The sequence below is a fragment of the Diuraphis noxia genome, unplaced genomic scaffold (assembly GCF_037042655.1).
Source record: "Diuraphis noxia isolate RWA-SAM2 unplaced genomic scaffold, SU_Dnox_SAM2 contig0005, whole genome shotgun sequence".
Taxonomy (NCBI): Eukaryota; Metazoa; Arthropoda; class Insecta; order Hemiptera; family Aphididae; genus Diuraphis; species Diuraphis noxia.
The window spans coordinates 22,830,495-22,846,386 of NW_028301715.1; the positions used below are offsets into that span (position 1 = coordinate 22,830,495).

Below are 15,892 nucleotides of genomic sequence, written 5' to 3' on the forward strand. Positions count from 1 at the left end.
CAATATGGCCTATCCATTATGTATTATCTATGGATATAATAATCTAATTCCATCATGGTAATAAGTGTATAAACTGACCTCAGAGGCAAACGCTCATTAGCGACTGCCGCGTCTTGTTCGACGTCCGTGCTCGACGGGATTGGAGACCTGGGCGGCGAGCCGGACGATCCGCCGGACACGCCCTCCTCCTCTTCTTCCTCTTCGTCCTCATCGTCTTCCGGACATCCACCGTCGTCTTCCTGATAGCCCGCTGGCGGCTCTTCACCTTCACCACCTTCCCCTGTAAAAAAAAAAACCGAATGAATTTCGTGTTAAAATACGGGTTCGACAGTAACAAAGTATATAAATAATAAAACTTGGGGGGCAGATAATAAGTGATGAGAAAGAAGTCGACGCGATACTGATAATAAACTCGTATGTAAGGATCTACGTGCATGAAATCGTATTTGCAAGGATCGAGATGGTTGGCGGTGGAGTCTCTCGTTGTACATTAAAATACTTGCAAGACGTGTATAATCTAATATGCGTGTGTGTGTGTGTGTGTACCATGCACACAATAGAGGATCGTCCGTCCGATCGGCCCGTGCCCGTGTCGAGATGAGAGTCTAATTTGAAATAATGGGCTGCCGTCGAGTCGACGTTTAGATTAACTGTACGCGTTGTCGTCGTCGTCAAACACTCGCCCGACGACGACGGGTCGTTTGTACTTATTTGTACGGCATTGGCTGTCAATGATTTTTTTTCCGAACGATACGTGCCGAGTTCAATCCATTGCGCAATACAGTTAGGTCTGTACTACTTGCGATAGTTCTCTTCCATTAACGAGCCATCGCCGCTTCATCACTTAAATTATATTTATGTTATTATACTTAATACCGCCCCGCGAATTGATCGTAGAGGAAAGTTGTCACGGAACGAACACGCAGTACAAAACAAAACGAGCAGTACAAAACAAAATGAGCGCTCGAGCACTGCAGAAAATAAAAATTTACCAAAAAAAAAAATTTTTTAAAAAACGAACCAGAAAAGAGTTTATTATCTCCGCAGACGTTCGTCTTTTTGATCAACGCGTTTTATTCTTAGACGTCGCGAACGGGGTAAAAAATAAAAATAAAGTGAGTGAGAGAGAGAGAGAGAGATATATATATAGAGCGAATAATAGTAGTAGTAATAATAATAATAATAATAATAATAATAATGATATAATGGTATGGTATATAAGAAGAAAAAAACTTTTGCGCGCAAAGACGAGACGAGGTCTCGGTGCAGCGGAATTCATTATTTTTGTGCGTGGATTGTGCAGTGTAGTTAAAAGAAGAGGACAATGGGGGTCGCGAATTTTCCGGGCCGACAAACCCTCAAGATCGAACGCGCTAGATAACGATATAAAAACAATAAAACCTGCAGGGCGGATCTCTCGAACCTGTCCAAAGTCGTCACGACCCAAAGCCTATTGTCTTAACGCCTTGCAGATGGCCCGATAAAAACGAATGGGTTGTTTAAGAAAACTTAAAACCGTCGTCGCGGTCCTGCCAACCCTTCGGCCCGCGCACCGACGCCCAATCGGAATGATGTCCGCGACCATTGTGCGTACAGCGCAGCGTGAAAAGTCCGCATACACCGCCGCCGTGCGAAGAGCAAAATAGAAAATATGTGTAGTATTACGGTCACAATGGTGTACAAGTATTTCTATTATAACGTAATGAAATTAACATTTTAGAGACGACACGTCCAATAAACCACATCACGCTTTCCTCGATATCATTAGTCGCGAGTGCGTGGTTTTTTTCTCTTCTCTCACACTATTTATTTGTGCCGTTTAAGTATAATGATATTCTTCTTACCGAGACGTGCAGGTACTTGTTAATTTTTTTTTTTTTTGCCTTTTTTAAATCCGTCGCTGCAGCGGCGACGGTGGCTAATATATATTAATATAATAATAATACGTGTGCGCGGAATGCGGGGAAAAAGAAAATATCGTTTAATTGGTCTGATTTATCGTCTATTGTTCACGTGCTGGTCGTGATGGTCCGTTTTTTTTTTACTATCATTATTATTATTATTATTATTATTATTATATTTATGTCTTTCAGCGCCACCGGTCAGCGCCACTCCTAGTTGGTCATTACCCGCCGCCGCCGTTGCCACCGCATCTTATTACCGCCAAACCTATCCAAAGGCACACACGCTCACTATCGGCTTGTCGGTTATATTATGTATTATAATTATTGTATGGGTGCGCGTTTGTGTTATCCAGGGCCCGATCGTCGGTCGTTCGTTTCTAGTGGCGCACGCGCGACGCGTAATGTAATCTACGCAGAAATCGACGCAATTATTACTGCTGTACACATACATAATATAGGTAAGCGGCGTCATACGTTACCGCGGTCGCGGTAATGCCCGAGATACCTAATCAATATACGAAAACATGTTATAAAATGGCAAAAAGCGACCGCAAACGAGGGTAAAATATAACGCGTACATAAGTATATTATATACAATATTATACTATATGACGTGTTGTATATAGCGCATGGAACGCACAGCAGTCCGGTGCGGCGACACAATCCGCTTTCGAAAGGTCTAAATTAGGCGGTGACGGCGACGACGACGGGACCACCAAAACAAACAGACTCGTAAATTAATTGTCAACTCTGGTAACCGCACCAATTAACGTGATGTCATTAAACATTAAGTTGCCAGTGGTGGCGGCGGCGGCGGTGCCTGCATAACGTCGTTACGTTTTCTACCCTCCTCGACCCTGTAGAACCAGGACTCCCGCGCCCCATTGCTCGGGAATCGCGCGCGCGAGCCGTCTGTCTGTTTAATTCTCATTTGTCACCTCAAACCCCTTTTTCAGCCATCCCGCGCACGTTCCTCACCGCACCGCGACGCGCGTATACGTCATGTACTGCACATGATTGTTCAACACAATATAAACATAATAATAATCATAATCATAATAATAACAATAATATATTCTTCTGTCTCGGATACAGCAGCAGCCGTTCGACGTCAGTCCGTCCATCAGTCATACCGACACGCGCACGTGACTATAATATTATACGTAAACAGAGCCACTGCAGAGGTACCCATTATGTATCAGTGGTTTTCAAACTTTTGACTCGTGACTTAATTGTCTTGCCATATATTTTTTGCGACCCATGTCAGCTTTGTTAACCAAAAAAAAAGTTCGAATTGCTTAATGACGACGTCTTGGTATGCCATTGCAGAAGATTTTTAAAATTTTAAACAGTATAGACTTATCGCGACCAAAATTGGACATAGTTTGAAGACCACTGCTATACATTTAATATGCTGATTGCTGTATAATAAGACTACGATCGATAGATCGCGCAAGACTAGCCTACCGCTTGTAGTATTTATCTCGCGACGACGACGACGATTTAAAACTCAGGACGCATGACGACGTGCCTATACAATAATAAAAATAATATATTTTATATAAACGGACGGCAACGGCGACGGTACGTTGTCCTCGAGTCGGATCGAGCACACACACACACACACACACACACACACACAGAATAAAACAATTTTTTACCCAGCACACCGCTTCAGGTGTATATATGCACATTATAATAACATATCGGCCGCCCCTTTTTTTTCTCCTCTCGATCGCCATACCGTACAACGAACGCGGCGTTTGTATGCAAATTCCGTGGCACATTTGCATAAGTACGAGCGCCCGTGTAGCGGTATTGTCTCGTTGCATGTCGTCGTTAAACGCTTTTCGATTTTTGCGACGGACTATCCGAAACAATGGCCGCACTCTCATGTTGCGAGCCGCATTATATATACGTAACATACATCGTAGCTATAGGTACGCTCATATTATTATTATTATTAAAGATTGCGTGTTTATAGTTTTATACTGCATGGCAGATAGGTGACTGTCCGACGACCGCTGCACGTGAACGCGCGAGGTCGTGGCCAGTGCATTTCATATACTGCAGTTTAAACAGCAAGAGGAAGATCTACGTGAATAAAGTATGTATTATACTATTATCATAGGCGTGCAGTGCTGCACTCGTATTCGTCCGAACAAACGTGAGGAAAAAAAACAGGCGCGTAGCCTTAATTTTCTATTTAAATACTATTTTATGACTTGTAGGGAGCTTTAGACTCTATTGTAGGTAGTCATATACATTTTCATGCGTTACTACAATGTCATATGTGAAATATAACACCATTTGTCCATTTGAAATATATTTTTGTCATATAGAAATATAGTATATTGTAACAAATATATATTTTTCCATAATGATCTCAATTCTATAAAGTCACACTGAATAACAGATTCTGCCGGAACGTTCTACATACCAAATTGCATAAAATAATTTATAAAACTTGATTCATTCGGTGGATCAGGGAGAGAAAAAGGGCGCGATCGACACCAGTCCGATGACCGGACCATTAGCATTCCTCGGAGTATCTCGGTCGCGTCAAATTATTGCCCGGTGACTGGCGTCGCCGTCGATTGATTAATATTGCGACGACGACCTGCACCCTGCACGTCATATACATGGGTACAGTTCGCGTACCCAGTTCGGCCGAGCACAAAATAATAATATAAAACGGCCAGGTAAGCGAGTTATGGGGTATATATTATATATATATAATATTATACACGACACGCGTGATGGCGAAAATAATAAGAAAAACGTCCGGCCAAAAGGTATTATAAATGATGCGGCGGAAAATCAACAGGGGCACACACACACGAACGCGTATAATATAATACCTTACATTATATTATATTATTATTGCCTAAGGTGTGCAATAATAATAATAATAGTAATAATACGATCGCGCATATTGTGCAATCCCGAGACGCGGCGGCGGCCATTGTGCGCGAACGTTGTTCAAGAGTGCTGGCGGCACGTGATTTATGGCGGGGTACGATGGGCCCGTTCAAACTGGTTGACGACAAAAGAATATAAACGAATAAACGCGATATTTGACGTCTTATGTGGCGGCGACACGTTGTTGGTCGGAAATTCCTGCACCTTTTGTCAATCAGCAGCAGCTATCTTCTTCTGGTCGTCGATGATTTTTTTAATAAAATTTTTAATATTAAAAAACGCGCCCGGTCATCGGCAGGCCAAGGATTTTTTTTCTGACCACTTTCAATCGTCGTCGTCCACGCATAATATACGCACGCCTCAACCCCCCCGCACTCGTCGTCTCCACCAACCGACAGTTCGACAACCGACCGACACCGACGCCAAACCACGACGCGTCCGTCTACCGTAATGTGGGTAAAAAAAAAGAAAAAAAGACACTCTCGACAGACTTCCAGTATAGATGTGAATATATTATGTGATATACCTCATCTGTACGTATAGTATCGACGACCGTCACGGCCATAAATCTCCTGTACGCGCGCGATGGCTCGAAATTTATAACCCGACAGCGTGACATATATACATATATATGTGTATATATATATATACAGCGCAGGTATATATATTATATAGACGCGATGTTTATTACCGGCTCGCGTATTTGGTCCCATTGAATTGTCAAAATGAGCGATGACCACGTCGTCGCCCGGCCGCTATGGATTTGTTGCGCGAAAACGAAAAAAATTTTTTTTTAATACCACAACCTGGTCGGGAGATGAGAAATCTGGAGATTTCGGGCGGCGGTGGAGAGGTAAACTCCGCGTAGACGCGATTCTCAGCCGCGCGGCAAACCGGTCCGCACGAGATGAGATAAATATAAACCGTATGGATATTATATGTATGAAAACGATTCCACCCCCTTTCATCCGCCATACCGCTTTGCGATGACAGTCAATAATCGCCTTATCGGATGAACCACGGAGAGGAGGAACCTATCAGGCGGCGATAAATCGATTAAAAACAAAAGCGACGCGCCGATGTACCACGCTGCAGCAACAACACAATAGATGCAGCGCTGCAAGTCTCCACACGACACACTGCAAGCAGCATATACCTGATATATTGATATGTATATAATAATGTATAATAATATTATTATTGTGTATACGTTCGTATATAAACGACGCTTAACTCTCGGCGCAGCACCTCATTACCGATGCAAACGCCGCCACCGCCACCGGATCGGCGTGACGCGGTGGCGAGTGGATGAATACGTCTGTCCGTCCATCGTCGGTTATACGAGCAACGCACGGCCGGCCCCCCGCCCCAAATGGACGGGCCCGGGTCGGCCAATCGGCACAGGCCCCGTGTAAATATATAACGTAAAGTGTGTTTGTTTGTATTTAAGTGTGTGTGTGGGTTTGTGTTTGTAGTGTGAGTGTGTGTGTTTTTCTACTGGACAATCGTCGTCGTGTGATACGCGCCGATGGTGCGGTGGCGATGTATACAGATGTACATTGCACATATTATTATTACATACGACATGCGTTATGGCGCAGCAGAGAGAAATATATAATATCTATATATATATATAGGTACATTATATGCAATATTGTTGTGAGATGGAATTTTATATACGCGTCGCATACCTAATGTGACCGTCGAGAGGTCGTTTACGGGTAATCGAATTTTCATCCACGTAGCGTTTGCTGCAGCAGACATCACAAAATAAAGTCGTCGAGACTTAACTCGATTCCACCGAAGTTGTTGTCGATGCAGGAAATTACGGCTAATTATTATTATTATTATTTAACGTGTAACGTCAGATGGTCTCCCGCGTTTCGCGGAGAATGCGAATTTTCCGCCGGTTCAGCGAAGTATCAGTCTGCAGACCGTATACAAATACGATTATCATCGGCTTGAAACGAAACCCCATGTACGTATATACTGTACTTTATATAGGTACCTATGATTTTATACCAGACGGCTGTGTATAATATACGTGCTCAATAATCAACGTTGTTAAATCAACGGTTAGGTTAGGTGGTTATCTCGGGCGGCGGACGAGTGGAGGCAGGTCAGACGACGACATAACTCGGCTAATGAACACGAGCCGGTACACATATACATGTACATAATATGCAGTATCATATGCATTATTATAAGTACTAGAGGTATGCGCGTGCGCGGCAGGTAGATCGTGCTTTCTTTCGCGTCGGCTATACTATTAAAATATAATATTATATATTATATACATTTTAATGCGACACAAGAATTTATAATGAAACCGCAAATCGTTGGGTGCCCGACCGACTGGCTTCGAATATTGTTAATCGTTCCAAATATAACACATCATAACTAGCGCGTCCAAAGCTGTCATAGCTGGTTTCATAATATATTATATATTTATATATATGTACCTATAGCAAAGTGAGAATATTATTATTATCATTATTTTGATTTTGATGTTTCGCAACCGAGTCGGCTGCATTTCGCTGTCGGGGCATAAATCTTCGCGCGCGAAACAAGTCATATTATATTATTCGTGTTCGTCGGCCAGGTTGATTTATTTTGATTTCCTGCCACCACCGGCGCGGCCTGTCAAACACGTGCACACCAGTTAATTTTACCGACCCAATTCACCAATATTCCACAAACTTCTTGGTACGTTCTCAAAAAAATATGGAAAATAAACACAGGCACGCTCGGAAACGCGTTCATGTATATCGTATTGTGCATATTGTGCTCCTCTCGATAGGACGTCCAACTGCTAGTCGCCGTAACTCGAGGTAAAGCAAAAAATAAATAAATCGTCAGTAAATTATCATCATCGTGTGGCGTGGCGTGTTTTTCGTGTCATTTTTTTACGATTTTACTGGCCACCGCCGTGAACACGGTATAGGTACATGTATATTTTATTATTATACAACGGCGTATATTACACATCAGGTGAACGTCAAGAGAGCTCCGAAATCGTTTTTACCTTCTCTCTCCCTCTATCTCTCTCTTGCCATCTATCTTTCCTTTATAGTCTTCAAAAAAGCATCATTAAATATTATAACGTCCGGAGGACGGGAGCACCTGCGACACGACTAAAAACAAACAAGTGATGTGATAAAATAACAAAACAATGTCATACAACATAAACACATGGTTTCCTAGTGTCTTCGGCGGTGGTAGCGGTGGCAAAAACGATTATTTTTACGATGGACACGTAGTTTTAGTTTTAGTGTGTGTGTGTACACTGTACACTATTGGTGGCTGACCTCCTCTCAAACCGATCCGAGTGTACACTGTGCACATTAAACCTATCTAATATAATCCTAATACTATAAGCAAACGTTAAACACGTTGAGCAAATTCGATTACACTCAGTTTTTCCATTTAGTTGACAATATATGTCGCAGGGGAAGTATGGAGGACCAGAACCAAACGAACATAATAAGCGATTTGTAGAAGTAAAAATATGTAGGTACTTACAAGTCATAACGAGCGATAAACTGAAATTTACATCTACGCGTTTGATTAAGTCAGAAATTAATTTAAAACGAAAATTAATTAACATTACCATCTCTAAAGGCACGTACCTACCTGACGTATATTCCTTATCTCTTGAGAAGTCGGTTTTTTAATAAATACTTGAAAACGTACAGTCATTGACGCCGAATATGCGTGAACAACGTGGTAGCGATGAAGTGTATTATAATAAATACGGGCCAACTTGACACACGCGGGTAAGTATAATCGGTCGTTATCGGGGATTTCAATGGGTCGTCTAATTATGATCTATATAAAAATATGATATTATATAATATTATATCAATGCGTTTTATGCGTTTGAGGATTTCGGAAGGAAAAAAAATCGCTTTTTTCCCTCGAAATTCTATAGAATCACACGGAACCCCGATAAAACGGTGACGTCGCTTAAATATATATATTTATATATATATATATATTTACTCGATAATAATATATATCACGTGGGCACACACGATCGAGACAAAAGCGGCAGGCGCGCGCGTTATAACATACAGTAGTGCATTTGAAAATATCGTCGCGAGGGGGGTGTCGCGGGACGGAAAAAAATTGTGTAATTTATGTCCTATCGGTTTGACATCAAAAGATTGTACGTGTGTGTGATACAGTTGGGGTGAGAGCCCGCGTTATTTATGTAATTAATAATTTTAATGGCCATCCGTCCGTCGGGGTTCTGACGAACTGCTGCTGCTCGTACGGCGCTGATCGGCCGTGGCGGTGGCGGCGGCCCTGTCGAAAATATCCTCTGACTGATTTATGTCTTTTGCCGCAACAACGGGGCGAGAAAAAAATATATATATTACACGCACACACACACACACACACACACACGAGCGTATATGATATCATAAATAAACGGCTTCCCTGCCACCACCGCCGCCGCAGAAAGCTGCTGCAATAAAAGATCAGCTGTCAACCCCCCTGGTACACCCGCTCCACGACAGCGTGGCCCGTGCAAAATCCGAATGTACACGCACGTTTGTTATATTACATTATACATATATCATACGTACAGGGATTGACGTCGTATAGTCGTCGTCGTCATAGTCGTAGTCGTCGATGCATATGGCGGGAAAAAAATCGTTAGATCTCTGGACTTCGACGCACCCGGAGGCTGCACGACAATAAATCTATACGTTCTTTTCTGTGTCTAATCCGGGCCAACAGTTGGAAATCGCGTCCCGGTCGACACAAACAGATCGTCGATACGCAAGCACACATACATTAAACCAATGTATAAAAGTGTACACAACGAGATCAGTGGTCTCAAATATCCGTCTTTAACAATTCAATAATGATCACAAGTATGACAAGGCAATTAATGAAATGCTATTGAAAATTAGCAATCTGCACAAAATCACTATGAAAAATAAAACCATAAAAGAAAAAATTCCAAAATTGCCAATCATCTCTTATATATTATAGGAATATTATATTATAAAATAATATGATAAAGTACATAATATACCAACTATTGAACTATACCTATACAGACATGAACTTTAATACATCGTACACTTACGTTTGATCGAGATAAAATATACTTACAGAATGAGTGTTAACGAAAAATAGTAACCTAAGCGCCTTTACCTAATGTAAATAATGCAACCCGTGATCGTTACAGGTGCCAAAAAAATTTACAGTTAATTCATAAATATTCAAATGATATAATTATATGAAAATATTGTAAAACATGCTAAGCAATCTTGCAAATTATAACAGAAAAATGTCATATTTCACTGTAAGATATCGACTTTTGAATATTCTTCTTGTTTTCAGTTTGAGAACTTCACAAAACGCCTTGGATTTCTAAGAATAGGTCTAACTGTAGAGTGTAGGTATATATTATAAATGTATTACTGTTCATGTAAAAATTACTCGGTAGGACCACTTGTACAGCTGACCACCTCTCAGTCGATCCAAATTTGATGGATTCGGCGGAGAGACGTCACCAAATCACCTTATTTAAAATTCAAATATTGTATATTTAATTCATGAATGACATATTATTACTATATTATTTATTTTTATATATCTAAGTCATTACACATATAGATAACGTTATCCGTTCGAGAGACTACTGCTGCAAGCAGCAGAGTAGTACTTTGGCTTTGGCATATGATATTATATAAAAACGTTTAAATATCATCATCGCAGCACAGTGTATACACAGGCGAGTAAACTGTGACGATGATGTTGACGATGACGATGATGATACACACGACCTCCGCTGTCACCGCACACGAGGGACATCTGCCCCTCTTTTTTCCACTTTAATTACCATCGACATCGTCGTGTCTATAAATCAAGAGGTGACGTGTGCGCGCACACACACACACACACACACATACAAACGTATACGAACGTAATGCACTCTCCCGGTCTCTCTCCAATGTACACGCGAGTAGGAACAGAGAACGACGACAATATACAATAATAATATATACTATAAAATGTGACGACTGTGACTCCTCCTCGTGTACATTATAATATACATACCCGCAGCGCCGCACACACACATAATAATATTACGCATTTATTATTATTTTTATTACACGCGGTGAATTACGTTTTTTTTAGTTATTAAATTTATGAAATTGTATATTATAATAATATTTACGCGCGTACCCATAATGAAACTCAATTCCATCAGGAACGACGTGTGGCGAATATTATATTTTTACGATTATGTATAAAAAACAAAAAAAGTTTGTGCGTTTGTTGACGAAGTGCACCAAGCGCGATCCACCGAAGACACGAGAGCGGAATCAAAGCGTATATATGTATAATATTAATGTATTAATATTATTCTTACGGGGCCGCGGAGAGTGACAAAAGTGCAGTGTTTTTATAACATAACATAATGTTAGTCACTTTTCGGCCGGCGATAGCGGCACGGAGGAATCAAAAAACGTCACACACACGCGCAATTAATAACCGCCACCGCCGCAGTGTGTGTGTCTATGTGTGTGCACAGCGCGCGATGGACATGTGTTTGTCGAATTACACATATATTATACGGAGGCGCATAATAATGGCTGTCAACATTTATCACCGAGCGCCGCCGATGCGGCAGATGTTCGACGAGAAAAAATATGGAATAAAACGTGTATGCACTTACGTATACCTATATAATAATAATAAGAAGAATATTATGTATAATATAATGTGTACATACGAAGGGAATCCATGAGACGTCGAGGAATTATGGTGTTCGTCAATAAATTCAATTTTCAAAATAAATCGGAATCGGCCATTTTCCATCTGTACATCGGGAGAAAAAAAATTTCGCCACCGATCGCGTGTACACTAATGCGATAGAAACGACCACGTCGTAGATCGTCGCGTGCCTCCCTCATCCCTTCTTTGCGCGCTGCTGCCGACCTTACATGCAACCGTAATGCACTCTTATAATATACTACACCGACACATGCTCACGATGTTTAAACGGAGTGTGTGTGGTGCAATTATACGATAGTGTGAAGTGTGAGAGTGTTGTATATATATATATACGAATATAATAACATACCTTCTCGGTGCGTTTAACCCGACCCCGCCGCAACCCTGACGCCACCGCCGCGGCGCATTCGGTTGTCGGCGGCTAATTTGTCAAGAAACCCCTAAACGCCGCTGCCGCCACCGGAAAACAAACTACCGTTGAGGTAGTGAAATCGTGTGCGGTTCGATGTTATATACGATGAGAGCGGTGGTCGTGTTTACGTGCTCGGTATATTATGATGTGTATATACTATAAATCGCGAGGTTTTCGTCTCAGCATCATCGCATTGTTTTTGTTTTCCGCCGTCACCCCGTCGATTATTCTCGCGTTGTTGATATTATTATTATTTTTATTTTTCTCTCGTCTTTTCCCTCTTTATTTTAGATTACGCGCACTTTGCTCCTGGACCGCCCGCGGCTAAGGACATGGTGCCCGCGAATCGTTACATTTTTTGCGGAAAAATACGAGAGCTGTCACCGCCGCGGGACGCGCGCTGCAGCGCCTTGTTTTTTTTCGATTCCCTACTCTTTCTTCCGTCACTGTTCCCATCTCTCCGTTTTCTTTTTCAGCCTTTGCTTTTTCGTTTTGATGGACGCTGTCGATCAGCGACCGCCATGGGGACGCGGCTCTACAGGAGAGAAAAAAAACTGTATATTTAATATAAAAAACAGCCGACTACGCGCACCCCTACCTCGGACAATGCCATAGAATATAATTAAACGCACGCTAAACACTCTTCTCTCTCGTCCTCCCCGGTACGCAATACGTCGTGTAGTAAAAAAATAATACAGAATGATTCACTGAACATCATCACTCTCCATTTTATCCTGTAGTAAAGTTGAAGTTTATTCAAATTCTGATTATTAGAGTTCTGAATTACACACGTTTTAAGGATCATTTTTGAAATACCATTTACTATTGAGGGAGTATCCTGTAGCGATCCTAACTTGTTTTATTCAAATGAATACCTATCTATTTTTTAATGTAAATTAACTTAATATAAATTGACGATTTTTCTATAGTGTTGTGTACCTAGTTTTTGAGTTATTTAACTTTCAACTTCAAACTTCAAAAATTATGGTCTGAGATAATAAGCTTGAAGATGATGGGCGATGGCTTAGAAACTATAATAATTAGTACTACGATATAAATAATTTGTAACTTTAAAAATACACTATTGTATTAAGCTTTAGATAAAATGAAAATAAAAAATTTTAGTACTTAAAAGTGGGTTAAAAAAAAAAAATTAGCATAGACATTATTCGATTTTAAGATTAGTATATAAGAAATATGTGAGGACAACAAAAGGGTCAGTGGTGATGATCGTGTGACTCGATTATCACCAGATTCCGCGATTAATAAAATGTCAACATTCTTTGTTTCTTATATTGAATACTTTCGAGTAATCATAGTATACAATAGCACATAGGGGATTCCCTCTATATACTATTTAAATTCTACGACATTATGATGTTTGACGATCAAAACGGCGCAGCGGTAGAAAAATTGAAATCGAGTCGAATTGTATGATGGAAACTATTTTAATGGTTTGGGCGCCGTCGTGTGCGAATACCTATCAAGACGTTTCGAGGACGTTAATTTGTCGGTCTTTGTCTCATTAATATGTTGCTTAATGCTGGTGGCGGCTGTTCGCTCGTTCATGAAGAATAGATAAACCGTAATAATAATGCAAAGTCTCGTGTACAGACGGTTATTGTATACACACGGCTTAATATTTTAATAATATTCTGCAGTGCACTACATTATATAGAGGTACGAGCGCCGCTGCAGGACCTACCGCATTCGTGCTAATAAAGAAGGCGAATTATTACCTCGGGACGCGTTTACGAGCCAACCAATCATTATTATTATTACTATTGCTATTCGTTTGGCCATTATCCGACGTTTTTTTGTTTTGTTTTTTTGGCACATGTCTTATAATACCGCGCGTGTGATTAGTTTATGTGCGCCCGCGCGTGTTTCAAGGTTTTTAGCGAGTTCGCAGTGTACTGTACTCGTATTATATATAATGGTAGGTGCCCATGTTGAAAAATCGTATTTTTTTCTACAGGGCGTCCACCAAGACCAATATTATACACACCCGCCGTCAGTATATTAGATCTCCTATGGAGCCTGGAGTTACCCAATATCGAACGCGATAAATCTCCCTCATCCTCCCGTCACGTCACGTTTTTTTTTAATATTTTTGAATAACGTAGCTCAGAGAAAAGAGTGAGAGAGTGAGAGAGAGAGAAACCAATTGCAGAACGCACTCTGCAGCTGACCGCGGGGACGACTATATATAGGCGTGGATCGAAAATCCGACGCGCACAAACTACTATACATGTATAATATACATATATATATATATATTAGGTACTATTATCATCATCATCATCATCATCGTATTATTATTATTATTGCCACGAAATATGCACACGTGGATGGCAATAAATCAAGGTTTTGTCTGTCAGCCCCGGATCATCATAAACCTACTCTTTCCATCTTTCATTATTGTTGTTGTTATATTATTGTCATATGTAGCGTGGCCATAAAAAATAAATAATACACACACATATACATTATATATATATTATATGTTAAATATATAGTTTTGGCGTCGCGCATATCATTGTTAACACCACGCACGACTCTAATCCTCGGGCCCGATGCGCAATCATTAACAACGAAAAAATCAACACACACACCCGATGTCACATAATTTACGTTGGTTCTGATGTGTTTTTGTCGTAAATAATTGCAGTACATGGTTCGAAAAAAACATCGTATACACCGCGGTTAATCGAATAATTTTTTTTCCATCACACAGATGAAACCGTTGATGGGCGATGGCGATGCACGGAATTTAGTACGAGCGCTACACGAGATGAACTCGAAAACATCCAGACAGTGTCCGTGGTGACGGGGTAGGAGGATGCTGCAGCTACAGAAGAAGCCACTCGAGTGAAATTCGTTAGGAAGAAACGATTTTACGTTTTTCTCTTAGCGATGGCGACCGCGGAGCATTTAATAATAATATTATTATATTATATATATACGTCCAAATATAAACATTTTCATTTTGTGAAAAAGGTTCAGTGACTGGCGGCAATCCATGCGCGTGTGCGTGCGTGCGTGCGTGCGTGTGTGTCCGGTCGTCTTCGCCGATGCCGTCGACGTTACACAACGGTTGACAGGGTTGTTTTTTTTTTGTTTTTGTTTTTTTTATTTTGTTCCGTTGCAAGTGACGTTGAAGCCCGGCGCGACCTGTGCACGTCACCCACAGATCACCGGCGGCAGACGTACACATATATATGTATTCTCTCTCTCTCACGCACACACTCACAGAAATACGGCGTGACGGTGGTGGTATAGTCGAGGAAATTGCTTGTGGACGTCGTCCCCCGGAAAATTGGAAAACGCGGATTGCCCGGTCGACGGAAATGAGTGACAGTCTTGTCATGCGGCTTTCTTTCTTTCTATATACCTCTTCATTCTCGTCTACCCACCCCCTCTTCATCACAGCCGGGTGTATATTCTTTTCCTTTTCCCCGGTTTTTTCGTCTCCTTGTCCCACCCTTCCCCATGCAACCAACTAGTACAATATAATACTACTATACTGCTCGCTACACGCAGTCACCCGCGAGTCCTTCCCGTTTTTCTTTTCACCACCACCTCCACCACCACCACTACCACCCTACGAGTAACAGTGGCGGTCTCCTATTTTCCTATACTCGCGCCACATACACCCACATTTAAGTATATATTATATATAGAGAGACAGCTGTCCGCCGTTTTCCAACGGCGATGGCGGCGAATCAACAAAAGAATATCCGACGCGAACACGAGGAAATTCGTTACTACGAGTGAAAAAAATAGAAAAAAACAACGCGGCGTGCGTATACGTTGAAATGGCATATAAAGGAAAATCGATAGAAACGGGTCGTGACGTCTGTCTCATTGATCGATGACGAAAAAGAATAATAAT

The 15,892-nt window shown here is 41.2% G+C and overlaps 1 protein-coding gene across 1 annotated transcript in view; it reads right to left on the bottom strand.

Moving 5' to 3' along the window:
* The window catches only part of LOC107164985 (protein tiptop-like), a 66,575-nt gene that overhangs the window by 9,276 nt on the left and 41,407 nt on the right, over positions 1-15,892 (bottom strand). Inside the window, exon 2 of the mRNA XM_015513033.2 lies at positions 79-280. Within this exon, the coding sequence (XP_015368519.2) occupies positions 79-280 (202 nt within the window). The remainder of the gene's footprint in view (positions 1-78; positions 281-15,892) is intronic.